The 14,003-nt window shown below is 51.8% G+C and overlaps 2 protein-coding genes across 2 annotated transcripts; both read left to right on the forward strand.

The window, feature by feature from the left end:
• The first annotated feature begins 2,145 nt into the window (after positions 1-2,145).
• On the forward strand, positions 2,146-7,532 carry Hoxd10 (homeobox D10). The gene is made up of 2 exons (XM_047545485.1): positions 2,146-5,189; positions 6,598-7,532. Exons 1-2 carry the CDS (start codon positions 4,235-4,237, stop codon positions 6,873-6,875), a joined length of 1,233 nt encoding a protein of 410 aa, XP_047401441.1. The 5' UTR covers positions 2,146-4,234; the 3' UTR covers positions 6,876-7,532.
• Positions 7,533-10,046: 2,514 nt separating this feature from the next.
• Positions 10,047-12,670, forward strand: Hoxd9 (homeobox D9). Its single transcript, XM_047545486.1, has 2 exons — positions 10,047-11,359; positions 11,705-12,670. Exons 1-2 carry the CDS (start codon positions 10,567-10,569, stop codon positions 11,944-11,946), a joined length of 1,035 nt encoding a protein of 344 aa, XP_047401442.1. The 5' UTR covers positions 10,047-10,566; the 3' UTR covers positions 11,947-12,670.
• The last annotated feature ends 1,333 nt before the right edge of the window (positions 12,671-14,003 follow it).

The raw sequence follows: 14,003 nt of genomic DNA on the forward strand, positions 1-14,003 counted from the left end.
CCCCCCCCCCCCGAAGTTCATTGTGAAGAGCTTGCAGCCCTCAGAATTAGCGCTGGCCTTGTTGTCAGCAGTCTCTGCCTCCCGCCTTCCAAGCACTGGACCTAAGGCTCTGGGACCCGCCTGTCCGCTCGCACTCCCCCGCCTCCGGGAGCTGGCATTGGCTTTCTGGGAGGCTGGGGCGCCATGACTTCCCGGCAAGGCGCCAGGGAGAGGCGTGGGTGTTCCCCGTGGGTATCCCGGGCTCCGCCTGTCTGGCCACGGGTCCTGCTTAGCTATTGTGAAGCGACCTTTTCTGGGGCTTAACCCGAGCTTCAGTCTGCGTGGGGTGAGAAGTCTCTCCCCAAATGTCGTTGTGTTCCTGGGTAGGCGGCCCCAGCAATTGCGCATCTGTGCGGGGGCCCCTTGGTCTTGGCTGGCAGCCGCCAGCGACCAGGGCTGTGTAGCGGTCTGCAGCTCCTTTCCTCCCGGCAGCGCCCAACATAGGCCTGACGTGGACCTGGGGGGTCCGACCAGAACCTCTGGAGACTGAAGACTTCCCCCTCCCCCCGACCGTTCAGAATGTGAGGGGCTCACGGAGGGTAGCCATGGATGCTGAAGCACCAAAGTCTCAGATTCTTAAGTGGAGGGAAAATGCGCGAAGTAGGAGTCTTTTGTGTCTGTACAGAAAGAGGCTCTAGGGCCGCCGGCCCTTTTGCACGTCTCTATGGACCCCTTATTGCGTTGGTGGTAGTCTCCTCATTTGCCCCCTGGATTTCTTTTCACCTTGGCCAGGTTGTGCACAGTGCAACCCGAAGGGGCTACTCTGGGGAGATCTCGTTTAATATGTCCCCATCCACTCTGTCCCCAAAGAGTGACATTGTCTAGAGGCCGCTCAGTACTCTTAATTCCAGGCTACTCTAAGAGACCCCAGGTTCTCTCAGGCTCAGGGCCTCCACTCTTCTGCCTAGAGACAGAAGATTGCATATGCAAGCCATTTTAAAAAAAAAACAAAAACAAACTACAAATGATAATTTCTTGCTAAGGCGACCCTTCCCTTTTAATTTTTTTTCTGAAAAGAACTGTGCCAGGGAGAAGGGTATCTTGGTACAAATATGGGTATTCATCTCCTTTATGATGCAATATTGATTTATTATTAATGATGGCTATCCCAACTGATCTAAACATGATCGAAATCAACAACTGCATCAACACTCTAAGCAAAATAAAGGTTGCCTTTAAAGTCACTGCCTTTTAATTCCATTTGCTTCATCTCAACCTAAGTCTTACGGCACATTTTCTATCCTCCTCTACCCAAATCGTTCTCTTGTATTATTGTTTTTCTTGATTTTTAATGATAAAAATCTTAAAATATTAATGGTCTCTGACCCCAAAGAACTGGTCTGAAGGTAGACGTTTGAAAGAAAAAATAGAAAATTGTGAGACTAAATTAAAAACTCTATCTGATATACACTTCCCCCCCATGATTAAAGACTTACTTAAAATTGAATTCAATATGGGAGACTTTGAGCTTTAAACCACAGGGAGCTGAAGCAAAAAGACTCCCAAATGCAGAAAGCAGATCCTGCCTGTCCTGGTTCACAGAAGACCTACTCGCTCTGCAAGGAATTGCTTGTTTTTAGCCTGGACATTTTGTTCATGTATAAATAAGGATTATGAAAAGGCATTTGATGGGCATAAAATTCCTGATTAGACTGGACAGTCTTGCCTTAGTAGAGATAGGGGAAATTGAGCCACCGAATTCCAGGCAGCACTCCTGGCCCAGATGCAAAAGGACACAAGACTGGAGCGCCAAGCTGGCGACAGGGTGCCTGCCGCAAGCAAGTGTAGCTAGCGGGCACTTTGTTCAGCTCTGGGCAAGGTTAGTTGTGGCTCAGATTAGGATCTCCACAATGTGAGAAAGGAAATTTTGGGGTGCTGATCAGTTGCTGTTATCTTTGAACAGAATCTTAGCAACATAGAGCCAAAAGTTGTTTTTCTCCTGCCTTCCTTAACTCCCATCCCCAAGCTTAAAAATACCCATCCTTGTAGAAAGGTAATGTTTAAACCTCTGCCTAAGCCAGGGTGCTGCAGCCCGAGCAGTTAGAGGCGCCAGGCTTTTAACCTGACAATGATGTTGTATTTGAACAGCTGCGTAAAGGTTTAAAAGGTCTGTCTCATTGCCACCGCGGAGTTTTTTAAAAGGGGTTATTGTTCGGGCGAGGGCACTGAGAGGGGACAGGCGAATTGGTCCCAAGGCCGAAAATAATGTCCAACGCCTGTTTTCACCAGGCCAGGGGAAATTCCTTTTGGGGAGGGGGGATAAAGGGCTTTTTGGAAAAGGTTTTGTGAAGGAGCAGGCAGGCTACTAGGTCCCCAGAATGTTGAGGTGCTTTAATGAGCATTGGACCCCAAAGAAATTTTCTGCTGAGGCGGAAACCCGATTTACCCACAAGTTCAGTCTCTGGGCCTGAAATCCAAGGCCAGCCCATGCCTGAGTGAGTGTGGGGAAAAGAACACAGATGCTTTCCCGGACAGAGAACTGGTTCATGGTCATCAGTTTCCCGGGGCTGCTTTACTTTCTTGGTTACCAGGAAAGGGATCCAGAAAGTGGGAGGATGGCTCCCTCGCACTGGCAGGGCCCCTCACCCAAGGAAAGCCTTTGGAAATCAAGGTTAAAGCTCCCTGCTGCTGTCCGAGGCCAGGGCTTCCGCTGGGCGGCTCACCGCCTGCAACCAGAGGAGGGAGGAAGTTGTTCAAGTTTCTCATAAAACTGAGTTTCCATGCTGGTAGTGGTCGGTGGTTGTTCTTTAATGAGCTAGACCACAACCCCAGACCATATCCTCTTTATAGAACTTTCCCTCACCAGAGGAAACAGAGGACAGATTCCCCCATCTGTTCTCTTTCTTACCCAATCAAAACCTTGTCAAAATAATTTTAGGAATTGTCCCAAACTATAAAACTCAACTTTGACACAAAAGTATAGCTTTAAATATTTGACGATTTGTGTTAAAACAAAAATTGACCTTCTTGGTTAGTAGCGAAGGGGAAAAATCAATAGTATAATTTTCAATAATTCATAAAGTGAACGCCATTATGCTAAATCTTAACTATTAATCTTATCCTTTACAAAGTCTCGATTGATTTGTTAATAAAATATCTTCCCGTGTGTGGCAACAGCGGGTATAACTCTTTAAAAACCTTCAGAAGCAAGAAAATTACCAAGTAGCTCAAGAATGTAGATGAGAATTTTATTGATCGCCCTGATTCTTCTTAATATGTATTAATAAATTCCACAACCTTTTGTACCTTGCGCTTGTCAGAAACCAATGCTTTTACAAAATCCATAAAAGGAAAACATATTTTTCTTTGCAGAAGAACCAAATGACACCTTTGCATTTCTCACTCTCCTGCCTGGCCCAGTCAGTTTTCTAAAACTTCTGGAGTGTGAGGGTCAGAGTTTTCCTATTTCCTTTAAAAAATATTTTCTTTCTCCCTTCCTTCCTTTCTGCCTTCTATTATCAGGGTGTGTGAGGAAGGAAATCTCCGTTTAGTTCTCCCGCTGGGAACCCGAGGGACGCTTTCGCGTTAGGGAACGGCTGGCCAGGGACTGTCTTCAGGCTGAAAGCTCCCAGCGGCCCGGCCCTTCAAAGGTCAGGGTGTGGTTCCTCTGAGAACCAAAGGCTCCAGTAGCTTGCAGGGGCGCGGAGCGGCTCGGAGCTGGGGCTGGAAGGCCGAGGGAGAGGACGACGCCGGGCGGGGCTCATCCTTAGGGTTCCGGGCCGGCCAGCTGTGTGGCCTCTCGGCCCTCGCGGCCCTTTTCGCCTCTGCTTCCCGGGACACGGTGGCCGCATCTTTGCACGCGGGATCTTTCCTTTGGACCCCTGGAGTGAGATGTCTCAGGACCAGGGTAATATGTTTCACCTTCCCGGATTGCGCGGCACTAAATTAACCAGCCTGCGCCTCAACTCCCTGCCCCGGACCCGGCCCTTTTGGGCGCGTTTCTGACTGGGTGTGTAAGCAGGAATATGCTTCTGTGTCTGGCGCCACGGAGCTCCAGCTTCCCTCCCCGCGCGTGTCCTTCCCGAGCTCCTTCAGACCAAGCCTTTCCTTCCGCCGGCGGGGCCCGGAGACCGAGGTGGTGGACGCGAGTGGGGCAGGCAGGCCGATCGAGCCACGGGGAGGCGGGGAGGCGGGCGGGCGGCGGAGAGCTCTGGGCCGGTCGTCTCTAGCGCGCACTATCGCAGGCGCGTAGTAGATGTCGCTGTTGTCCGTGCTTACGCGGCCGGCCGGCCGGGCTCTGCAGCACGTGACCTGCGAGGAGGCTGCGGCTCAAGGCCATTTTCAAATCTCATTGGCTTGGTTGTCATGTGGTCGGCAGAGGCATCCACAATTACACGGGGAATGTTTTCCTAGAGATGTCAGCCTACAAAGGACACAATCTCTCTTCTTCAAATTCCTCCCCAAAATGTCCTTTCCCAACAGCTCTCCTGCTGCTAATACTTTTTTAGTAGATTCCTTGATCAGTGCCTGCAGGAGTGACAGTTTTTATTCGAGCAGCGCCAGCATGTACATGCCACCACCTAGCGCAGACATGGGGACCTATGGAATGCAAACCTGTGGACTGCTCCCGTCTCTGGCCAAAAGAGAAGTGAACCACCAAAATATGGGTATGAATGTGCATCCTTATATACCTCAAGTAGACAGTTGGACAGACCCGAACAGATCTTGTCGAATAGAGCAACCTGTTACACAGCAAGTCCCCACTTGCTCTTTCACCACCAACATTAAAGAAGAATCCAATTGCTGCATGTATTCTGATAAGCGCAACAAACTCATTTCTGCCGAGGTCCCTTCGTACCAGAGGCTGGTCCCCGAGTCCTGTCCCGTTGAGAACCCTGAGGTTCCTGTCCCTGGATATTTTAGACTGAGTCAGACCTACGCCACCGGGAAAACCCAAGAGTACAATAACAGCCCCGAAGGCAGCTCCACTGTCATGCTCCAGCTCAACCCTCGTGGCGCGGCCAAGCCGCAGCTCTCGGCTGCCCAGCTGCAGATGGAAAAGAAGATGAATGAGACCGCGAGCGGCCAGGAGCCCACCAAAGTCTCCCAGGTGGAGAGCCCCGAGGCCAAAGGCGGCCTTCCCGAAGAGAGGAGCTGCCTGGCTGAGGTCTCCGTGTCCAGTCCCGAAGTGCAGGAGAAGGAAAGCAAAGGTCGGTATGAACAGAGTTGCCACCCCAGCGGGGCGCGCAGTCCGGGAACCAGCGGAGAGGGAGCGCTTGGGTGCCCAGTGCGGAGCCCAGGCAGCGGAGTCGGTTGCCCGACTTGCAGGTGTTGCTCCCGCCCGGCTTGTCGTGGGGAGATCTCAGCTTTAAGATGGTCCTTGCTTCTCTTCCCGCTGCCCGGCCCTCCCCGCCAGTCTTGGCCCCACGCTGATGGCGCCTGGGCAGAGGAAAGGCTTGCTGGGTTTATTTTTCCTAAGCTAGACCTGAAATGCAACAAAAGAGGCAAAGGAGAACTGCAGCTTGTAAACAGGGCCCCAGAGCCTCTTTTCTCCAGCTCCTATTTGGAATCCCAGCTTTGCCTTACACCCAATGATCATTTTAAGGTAGTTCAAGGCACCGTGTTCGTGTTCAAGTGTATGCACCCCGCATCCTGCGAGATTGGGGTCTGTTAGGGTAACGAGATGACTGGACCTTTTGGTGCTTGGGTGGGGAAACAGGGTTTCCTGCCTTTGCCGGGCTAGGTAACCTTGGCTTTGTCTGGGAGAAGTGCCGCAGGCTTTGCGTTCCATCTACAAAGAGGGCAAAGACGGATGGGGGGAGAACAGAATCTCATTGCCCACTTCCCAGGGCTAGCCCTAGGGTTGGACTAGGACAAAGATCCAGGGATCTGGGTTTTTGAGAAGAAACCCTACCCCTTGAGCCTCTCTCCCAGTGTCCAGAGGTGGGCCACAATGCGGGTTACATTTCTGGGGGAATGCTTTTGTGTGGGAGAAAGAAGGCATGAGAATTCAGGAAATTCTGGGGGGAATGCAACAATGCCCAGGCAGAGTAGAGAAGGTATCCTTGCTATCTCATTTATCTTTAGAGACTAGGCACCTATAAACCTGGCTGTGGGGCTCCCTGCCTGCCTAGGATAGGTGGGGGAAGAAGCAACAGACCTGGGGACCTAAGGAAGCAATGGGGTTGGAAGGTTTGTCCAGGCTGTGGCTTCTTCAATTTCTGCTCTGTCATGAGCTCACCACTGAGAATGTCACTGGGAGATAATGGAAAGTTTACTTTTATACTAATGTTTTGTTTGAGTCAGAAAGTTGTGTGTGTGCGTGCATCTGTGTGAGATGGGGAGAGGGAAAGATAGAAGAGAGAGAGAGAGAGAGAGAGAGAGGAGAGAGAGACACCACTGATGCAGAGTATCTTCCCATTGTGTCACTTTGGGCATTTAGTTTGAAATTTGGCATCAATTTAAAATCCCTTCCAGGGTCCATCTCTGTGAGTAAGGTTTTTGGTTGCCCAAAGCAGCCTGCCTGCCAGCAGGGTCATGGCCAAGGGTATATTTGAACAGACTGAGAGAAAAAAAAAAAATTCTTGATTTTTTTTCTTCTCCCTTTAATTTTGTTAGAGGAAATCAAGTCTGATACTCCAACCAGCAATTGGCTTACTGCAAAGAGTGGCAGAAAGAAGAGGTGCCCTTACACTAAGCACCAAACGCTGGAATTAGAAAAAGAGTTCTTGTTCAATATGTACCTCACCCGCGAGCGCCGCCTAGAGATCAGTAAGAGCGTTAACCTCACCGACAGGCAGGTCAAGATTTGGTTTCAAAACCGCCGAATGAAACTCAAGAAGATGAGCCGAGAGAACCGGATCCGAGAACTGACCGCCAACCTCACCTTTTCTTAGGTCCGAGGCCGGTGGGAGGCCAGGATCAGAGAGGGGCACCGCGTTCCAGAGCCCAGTGCTGGAGGACTGGGAAGGTGGAAACAAAACCTTCATTGCTCTTTGTTTTTTTGTTTTTGTTTTTGTTTTGTTTTGTTTTCCTGCTAGAATGTGACTTTGGGGTCATTTTGTTCGTGCTGCAAGTGATCTGTAATCCCTGAATATATATATATATATATATTAAAAAACTTACCACGTGTAATTTATTATTTTTTCATCATATTGCAGGGTAACTATTACTGTACATTTTCATTTGGGTCTTAACTTATTGGAACTGTAGAGCATCCATCTAACCATCTATCCACCCATCCATTGATCCATTCAGCAATGTGACTTTTTCATGTTTTTTCTAACACAAAAGTTCTCTGTGTGTGGTTAATCCATGAACTAATGGCATTTTGCATACATCCAGTACTTTTAAAATTATACACACACATATATACTTAACAAAGATTAAGAAAACCCACAAGCTTTGGGGGGAGGGGACTAAAAAAGCACATTACAATGTATCTTTTCACAAATGAATTTAGCAGTTGTCCTTGGTGAGATGGAATATTGACAACTTATGCCTTGTAGCCTTTCCCTTGTGGTGCATCTGTGGTTTGGTAGAAGTACAACAGCAACCTGTCCTTTCTGTGCATGTTCTGGTCGCATGTATAATGCAATAAATTCTGGAAACAAGTTTGCTCCCTCTGCTTTCTGAAATGGAAAAACATTATTATGGAAATGAAAGTCTTTGGGGAGGTTCTCTTTGGGTTAAACTGCTGTTGGGGCAGTAGGGTAGGGAAGTGATGGAGCAGGAGAAGGGAAATGGGAGAGAAAAACCGAAGGAGGCCTAGGGTGCTAGAATTGGGCAGTGGTGGGGGAAGAAGAGTGATAATCTCCTGGGCTTTTATTTTTTAGAAGAGTGTCCTCTCTCTTCTCCCAGTCCCCAATCATGGTACTGTAATTTCATTCTCAAAAGGTGTGAGCTTCTTTCTAGCCCGAGCCTGGTAAGTAAGCTTGTGCCACAAGTTGCTTTTTCCTCTCATCTGCTAGTGTGTGTGTGTGTGTGTGTGTGTGTGTGATTTTTTTCTTTTCTGTTTGGGTTTTGGTTGTGTTATTTTTAATGCTTTCAGTGAGATCTTGGTGATTTCTGACTGGGAAGCTATCATCAGGGACTAGGTTGAAACTGGTCTTGCCCACCTGGAAGCTACCCGGGACTTCACTACAGGAGCAAGGACAATCACCAGCTTAGCTTGCATCGAATCCAATTTTGTCCCCTTTTGCTCAACCCCACCCCTATCTCAAGTACAAGACAGCCAGGCCCCAGGGAAGGATGGGTGAGTTTTTCCAGCCCACTTTGCTTTGCTCTCCTTGTAGAAGAATTTTATGCTCAAGTCATTACCTTTTAGTGGCTCATATGAAATTTTTTAAAGGAAGAAATGAAAAGATTCTCTCTAGTCAAACCTACCAGTATTTAACTACAAAATGCAGTGGACCCACTTATAGGAATCAAGAAGATATAGAAAAGGTGACTGAAAGAGAATATGCAAGTGAACATGACTTTCCATGAAGTCCAGTGTTCCTTTTACAGCCATGGCTTGAGAAATTCCCACTAGTATCTGCAGAATCCACAAACATAGAGCCCAGATTTATCTAGTCCTGTCAGAGAAAAGGGAAGGGAAACTTTGTGGGGAAAGCTGACAGAAAATTCATTGCTCCAGGTTCTGGCTGCAATTTCAGAGGGTTTCCAATAGCTCAAAGGAGTTTCACAAAACAGGTCCTTTCCATCCTCCTTCCTTTTTCCCCTAAGAGCAATCTACTTAGAAGCTCTGAGACTCAGAGCCCTCAGCCCGGGAGGCTTTGGGACACTCAGTATTTATTCAGTTTTAAACTTCCTCCTCCAGACTAGGAACCATCCCAAGTTCCCAGACAGAATCCTTTAGAGTCATCATTTCCTAGGGATGGGAGAAGAAGGGATCCGAATCTATACTAGATTGGGAACACTGGAATAGATTTGTCCTGGATTTATATTGGTTGGGTAAAAGATGGAGTGTACTTTTAACTTCCCCGTTTCTCTCAGCGATGTGGGGAGCGCCATTAGTTGTTGATAGGGGGCCATGTCGGGAGGAAAACCTGTGTTACAGGAAAGGCATTCCCTCTGGAACAAAATCAGAAAGCCATTGGCAAAGGCAATCAATCAGACCACAAGTAGCCATTTACCCCCTTTCTTTACAGGGTTGGAGGTGGGCTGGGAGTCCTCAAGGGTGCGCTGGGCAACTTGTAGAACGAGGAATATACCTTCCTACCCTCCGCCGGCGGTGACACCCGGGCCGCTTTTGTCTCGGCTCCCAGCCAGGCTTCTGAGGCTTTGTACCATGGATTTGGGAGTGACAATGGGCATTTCCCTCAGATTCAAGGCTGCCCAGTCTTACCTCTGGAGGCAAGAAAAAGAACTGGGAAGGGAGTAGCCCAGGGACCTGGCTCTTTGGATTTTTCACTTATCTCGGGAATCCATTTGGAGGCCTCTAAGTGGGAAAGGCACAAAACAGCCTTCATCTGGGAGACGCGGTTCCCGAAGGCCTCACTGAAGGCAGGACAGGGCGGCGGGTGGGAGCGGGCCCGCACTGGTATTTGGGTTCTTCCCTTTGTCGCGTGTTCTCTTCCAGGGCCTCTCCACCAGCCCGAGAGAAGACGTGGTACCCTGGCCTACATTGTTTGCGCGGTAGACTCCACCGCCCACCGGCCCTTCCGAGGGCAGACAGAAGTTCCCACCTTGGCCACCGCCGACGCCGAACCCGGCTGGGCCTGTCCGCGAGCCAGGCCGCCTCAACTCTCCCCTCCGGCCTCGGCGTGTGCCTAGCCTCACGTCGAGGCTGTGTGTGGCTGCGAGGGCGTGTGTGAATGTGGTAGGGGGAGGGGGCTCTCCGAGCTGCTCCATCCGTCCGTTTTATTAGGGACACATTAATCTATAATCAAATACACCTCATAAATTTTTATTGAAAGGCATAATATCATTACAGAGGTCTTCCACCTGTTTTAAACAACACGACAAGCTGTGAGAGCGTGTGTATGTGCGTGTGTGTGTGTGTGTGTGTGTGTGTGTAGGGGGTGGGTTTAGGTAGGGAGAGAAACGAGGGGAGAAAACTCCCCCTTGGGCGCCAGGGGGCCGCCCTTAAAGGCCCGCCTGCCTCAGGCTGCTCAGGGTTCTGGCTAAGTGCTAGGTGAGCCGCCGCGGACGCGCGACCCGCGGCTCTGTGCCCAGGAGCCGGGGAGCCAGAGCCCTGGTCGAGACTCCAGGACCAGAGCGGCAAGAGGAGATGAACAAATAGTCCCCAGCGCCTCCTCCGGCCACTGATGGGCCTGTTGGTCCCAGCCAGCGCCGGGCAGGTCGAGCCGGGCCGGGCCAGGCCACGCCGAGCAGGCTCATAGACCTGGGCCTACGGACTCTAATTATCGCGCTTATGTTGATGATGATTTTTTTTTTTTAAATCACAGCAGCCCCCAGTTTAGCGGACTGATTTACTCCCGGTATTGGTAAATATGATCACGTGGGCCGCGCGACCAATGGTGGAGGCTGCAGCCTGCGAACTAGTCGGCGGCTCGGGAGCCGGCGGGGAGCGGCTCGGCGGCGGGCAGTGTAACCTTGGGTGGGAGCGCACGGCGCCTCAAAATGTCCTCCAGTGGCACCCTCAGCAACTACTACGTGGACTCGCTCATAGGCCATGAGGGCGACGAGGTGTTCGCGGCGCGCTTCGGGCCGCCGGGGCCAACCGCGCAGGGCCGGCCTGCAGGTGTGGCCGATAGTCCGGCAGCCTCTGCCGCCGAGTTCGCCTCGTGTAGTTTTGCCCCCAAATCGGCCGTGTTCTCCGCCTCGTGGTCCGCGGTGCCCGCCCAGCCCCCGGCGGCTGCGGCGATGAGCGGCCTGTATCACCCGTACGTGCCCCCGCCGCCCCTGGCCGCCGCCGCCGCCGCCGCCTCCGAGCCCGGTCGCTACGTGCGCTCCTGGATGGAGCCACTGCCCGGCTTCCCCGGTGGCGCGGGCAGTGGTGGTGGCGGTGGCGGAGGCGGCGCCCCGGGCCCTGGTCCCAGCCCTGGCCCCGGTGGCCCAGCCAACGGGCGCCACTACGGGATTAAGCCTGAAACTGGAGCGGCCCCGGCCCCCGCCGCAGCCTCCACCTCCTCCTCCTCCACTTCCTCGTCCTCCTCCTCCAAACGGACTGAGTGCTCTGCGGCTCGGGAGTCCCAGGGGAGCGGCGGCACCGAGTTCTCGTGCAACTCATTCCTGCGGGACAAGGCTGCAACGGCGGCAGGCGGAACCGGGCCCGGGGCGGGGATCCGGGCTGGGCCTGGGGCAGGCAGCTCTTCGGAGCCCTCGGCTTGCAGTGATCACCCGAGCCCGGGCTGCCCGCTGAAGGAGGAGGAGAAGCAGCATCCGCAGCCGCCGCAGCAGCAACTTGACCCAAGTAAGTGCAAAAGAAATTGCCCTCTGATTTATTGCTGAAACCTGTAAGGCTCGAATGTGCAAAACTGATAGTTTTACTAACCTATAAAAAACGTCTAGACGCCTACCCATGCCTAGGCGAGCAACACGCATCCATAAAAAAAGCTTCCCATAACCACCTACCCTGGGCGCGCGGTTTGTACGGTAAACAGCGCGGGCATTAAGGCTTTTTATGATAATTCCCCCAAGTTGTGAAAAGCGGCCATCCTTGGTGAAATTAATTTAACGACCTCTCTTCCCCACCCTGTCGTCTCTCCCTGCCTCCCCTCCGCCCCTCGCTCTCCTCTGTAAACCCCCCTCTTCGTAGACAACCCCGCAGCGAACTGGATCCACGCTCGCTCCACCCGGAAAAAGCGCTGTCCCTACACCAAATACCAGACGCTTGAGCTAGAGAAGGAATTCCTCTTCAACATGTACCTCACCCGGGACCGGCGCTACGAGGTGGCCAGGATTCTGAACCTCACAGAGAGACAAGTCAAAATTTGGTTCCAGAATCGTAGAATGAAAATGAAAAAGATGAGCAAGGAGAAATGCCCCAAAGGAGACTGACCCAGCTCGGTACCGGCAGGAACGCTCAAAGGCAACGGAGTTTTTCTTTGTGGGTGCTTGATTTCCAGAAACTCTCCAGCGACTCAGACTTTTTTTTTTTTTTTTTTTTTTTGGTAGAAGTGACTGTGGTTGGTCTCTGTGAGGTATTTGGGGAACTCTGTATTTGCTCGCTTCTGTGTTGGATAAACCAAGTGGCTTTGGGGTTTCGCCTATTCCATCCCCCCCCCCTTTCCTGCTCCATCGGTTCCTTAGGAAATGCTATATTTTGTGAGTGCACGCCGGCTTGAGGAGCCCTCTCATGTGTAAATGTCCCCCATGTTTCTGAAAAGTGCTGTAGTTTAGCTCCCGCAGCGCTCGCCAAACAGGACCAAGCGCCCCCAATGCCGAGAAGCTGAAGGCAGAAGAAGACACTGTGGACACCCTGGCTGCTCGCCCAGGCCTAAGCCAGGGTGGGTCGGTCGCCCACCGGACTTTGTAAGCCCACTTTGAACAGGGACCTCGCAGGCTCTCGGCTGAGACCTCGAGTGAGGCCTAGAGAGAAGCCGGGGGCCTCGGGTGGGTCTGGGGTTTGTTCTCTGTGTTTCAGAGCAGTTACTCTTTCTGCAAAGGCTGGGCTCACGTGGGCTGCCTCGGGTTGTGGCCCTCCGGGTTCCTCCTCGAGGACCAGTTGTAAATGTTAATGCTTCCTACCAATAAATGCTAACCTGATGAAATGGAGCCCAGATGCTGGCCCTGAACGTTGTGTCACTTCTCTGTCTCTACAAAATATCACCCTCACCAGATTTCTCCTCTATCCTTGGGAGACATTGCTAAATAATCGGGGCCCTTCCAACTGGCAGGTCTCTCTGATGTTCCTCTGAACTTCCTTTGTATGGGCTGACCTGGCCTGGAGTGTAGCCTCTGGGGGGTCTTGGCGCCTTCCTCATCTTGGTGCCAGCGCTTCAGTGAACTCTGAGCTCTGGGCCCAGCTTTCAGCATCGCAACAACGGCCAGAGGAGCCGGCGGGCCCCAGGAACCAACCACCCTTTTGCTCAGGCTTTGCCATAACCACCCCACACCTCCATCAACCCATGGAGCCTCAGCCGCCAGTCCTGGTCTCCAAACTAGGGAAAGGCCAACTCTGCACTCTGGAGTTACTCCTCCAGCTCGGCGGGGCTGGCTGGCTCCAGGAGGTCCAAGCTGGTTAAGCTGTGAGCTTCCGCCCCTCCCCATCGAAGCCCCAAAGTGACCTTAGTGGATCAAAATGGTCAAGGAACTCCTCCCGGCCACCCTCATTCCGCCGCTCCCTTCCCTCCACCCAGCTTCTGTGTATGTTTAGCCCCCAGATTGGCCCTCTGAGGTCCGCATTCAGAGGCTAAAATGAAGGTCATTGTAAGTGAGGGTTCAGGCTGAGCACAGTCTTTGCAGGCCCTAGAGGAGGCGGCGGCGCCGGGCGGCCTGGGCTGGGCGGAAGGCGGGGGCGGTGGCAGAGATCTTGGGGATCCTGATAAAAGAGGGGACTCGAAGAGAAAGCAGAGGGGGCTGGGAGAGAAAGCCAAGGCCCAGATCTGGCAGAAGGTGCTGCGTACCCCCGCCCCTGCGGCCAGCCCGGTACCTAGAGCTCTTTGAAAACAGGAAGAGCCAAGGTGTCATAAAGCCATCGAGCCGGCGAGACGTCTGGAGGTAATGAGTTTACGACAGGCCAGGCGCTTCGCTTTGAAACCATCTCATTTTGATGTTTGTGAGAGGAAAGGAAAAATGCAGACAAAACTGGGTCTTAAAATCTGGACAATAAAATATAAACAAGACTGTGTTGAACCGAGAAGGCAGGGCCTTGGGAGCCCCCGGGTGAGGTGTGAGCACCTAAGAAATAAAAAATGAGAGGTAGGAAGAAGAAGGTGATGTATTTCTGATTTTTAAAATGGGCTGAGCATTAGAAATAGCTTATGGCGACTGGCTCTTTGTGATATTTTGACTATGGCCACAGTCTAGCTGGTTCTTTAAAAAAGCAAAGCAAAACAAAACAATACCCTCTTACTTGAGAGTAGGAAGGTTAGTAAGCTTGGGTCATTTACTCA

This window comes from Sciurus carolinensis, chromosome 3 (assembly GCF_902686445.1).
Source record: "Sciurus carolinensis chromosome 3, mSciCar1.2, whole genome shotgun sequence".
NCBI lineage: Eukaryota > Metazoa > Chordata > Mammalia > Rodentia > Sciuridae > Sciurus > Sciurus carolinensis.

Excerpts from the sequence above, each read along its gene's own strand:
- Hoxd10 (XM_047545485.1), top strand. The coding sequence starts at position 4,235 with ATGTCGCTGTTGTCCGTGCTTACGCGGCCGGCCGGCCGGGCTCTGCAG. Across the intron at positions 5,190-6,597 it reads GCAGGAGAAGGAAAGCAAAG|AGGAAATCAAGTCTGATACT; the intron begins GTCGGTATGAAC and ends TAATTTTGTTAG.
- Hoxd9 (XM_047545486.1), top strand. The coding sequence starts at position 10,567 with ATGTCCTCCAGTGGCACCCTCAGCAACTACTACGTGGACTCGCTCATA. Across the intron at positions 11,360-11,704 it reads GCAGCAGCAACTTGACCCAA|ACAACCCCGCAGCGAACTGG; the intron begins GTAAGTGCAAAA and ends CCCTCTTCGTAG.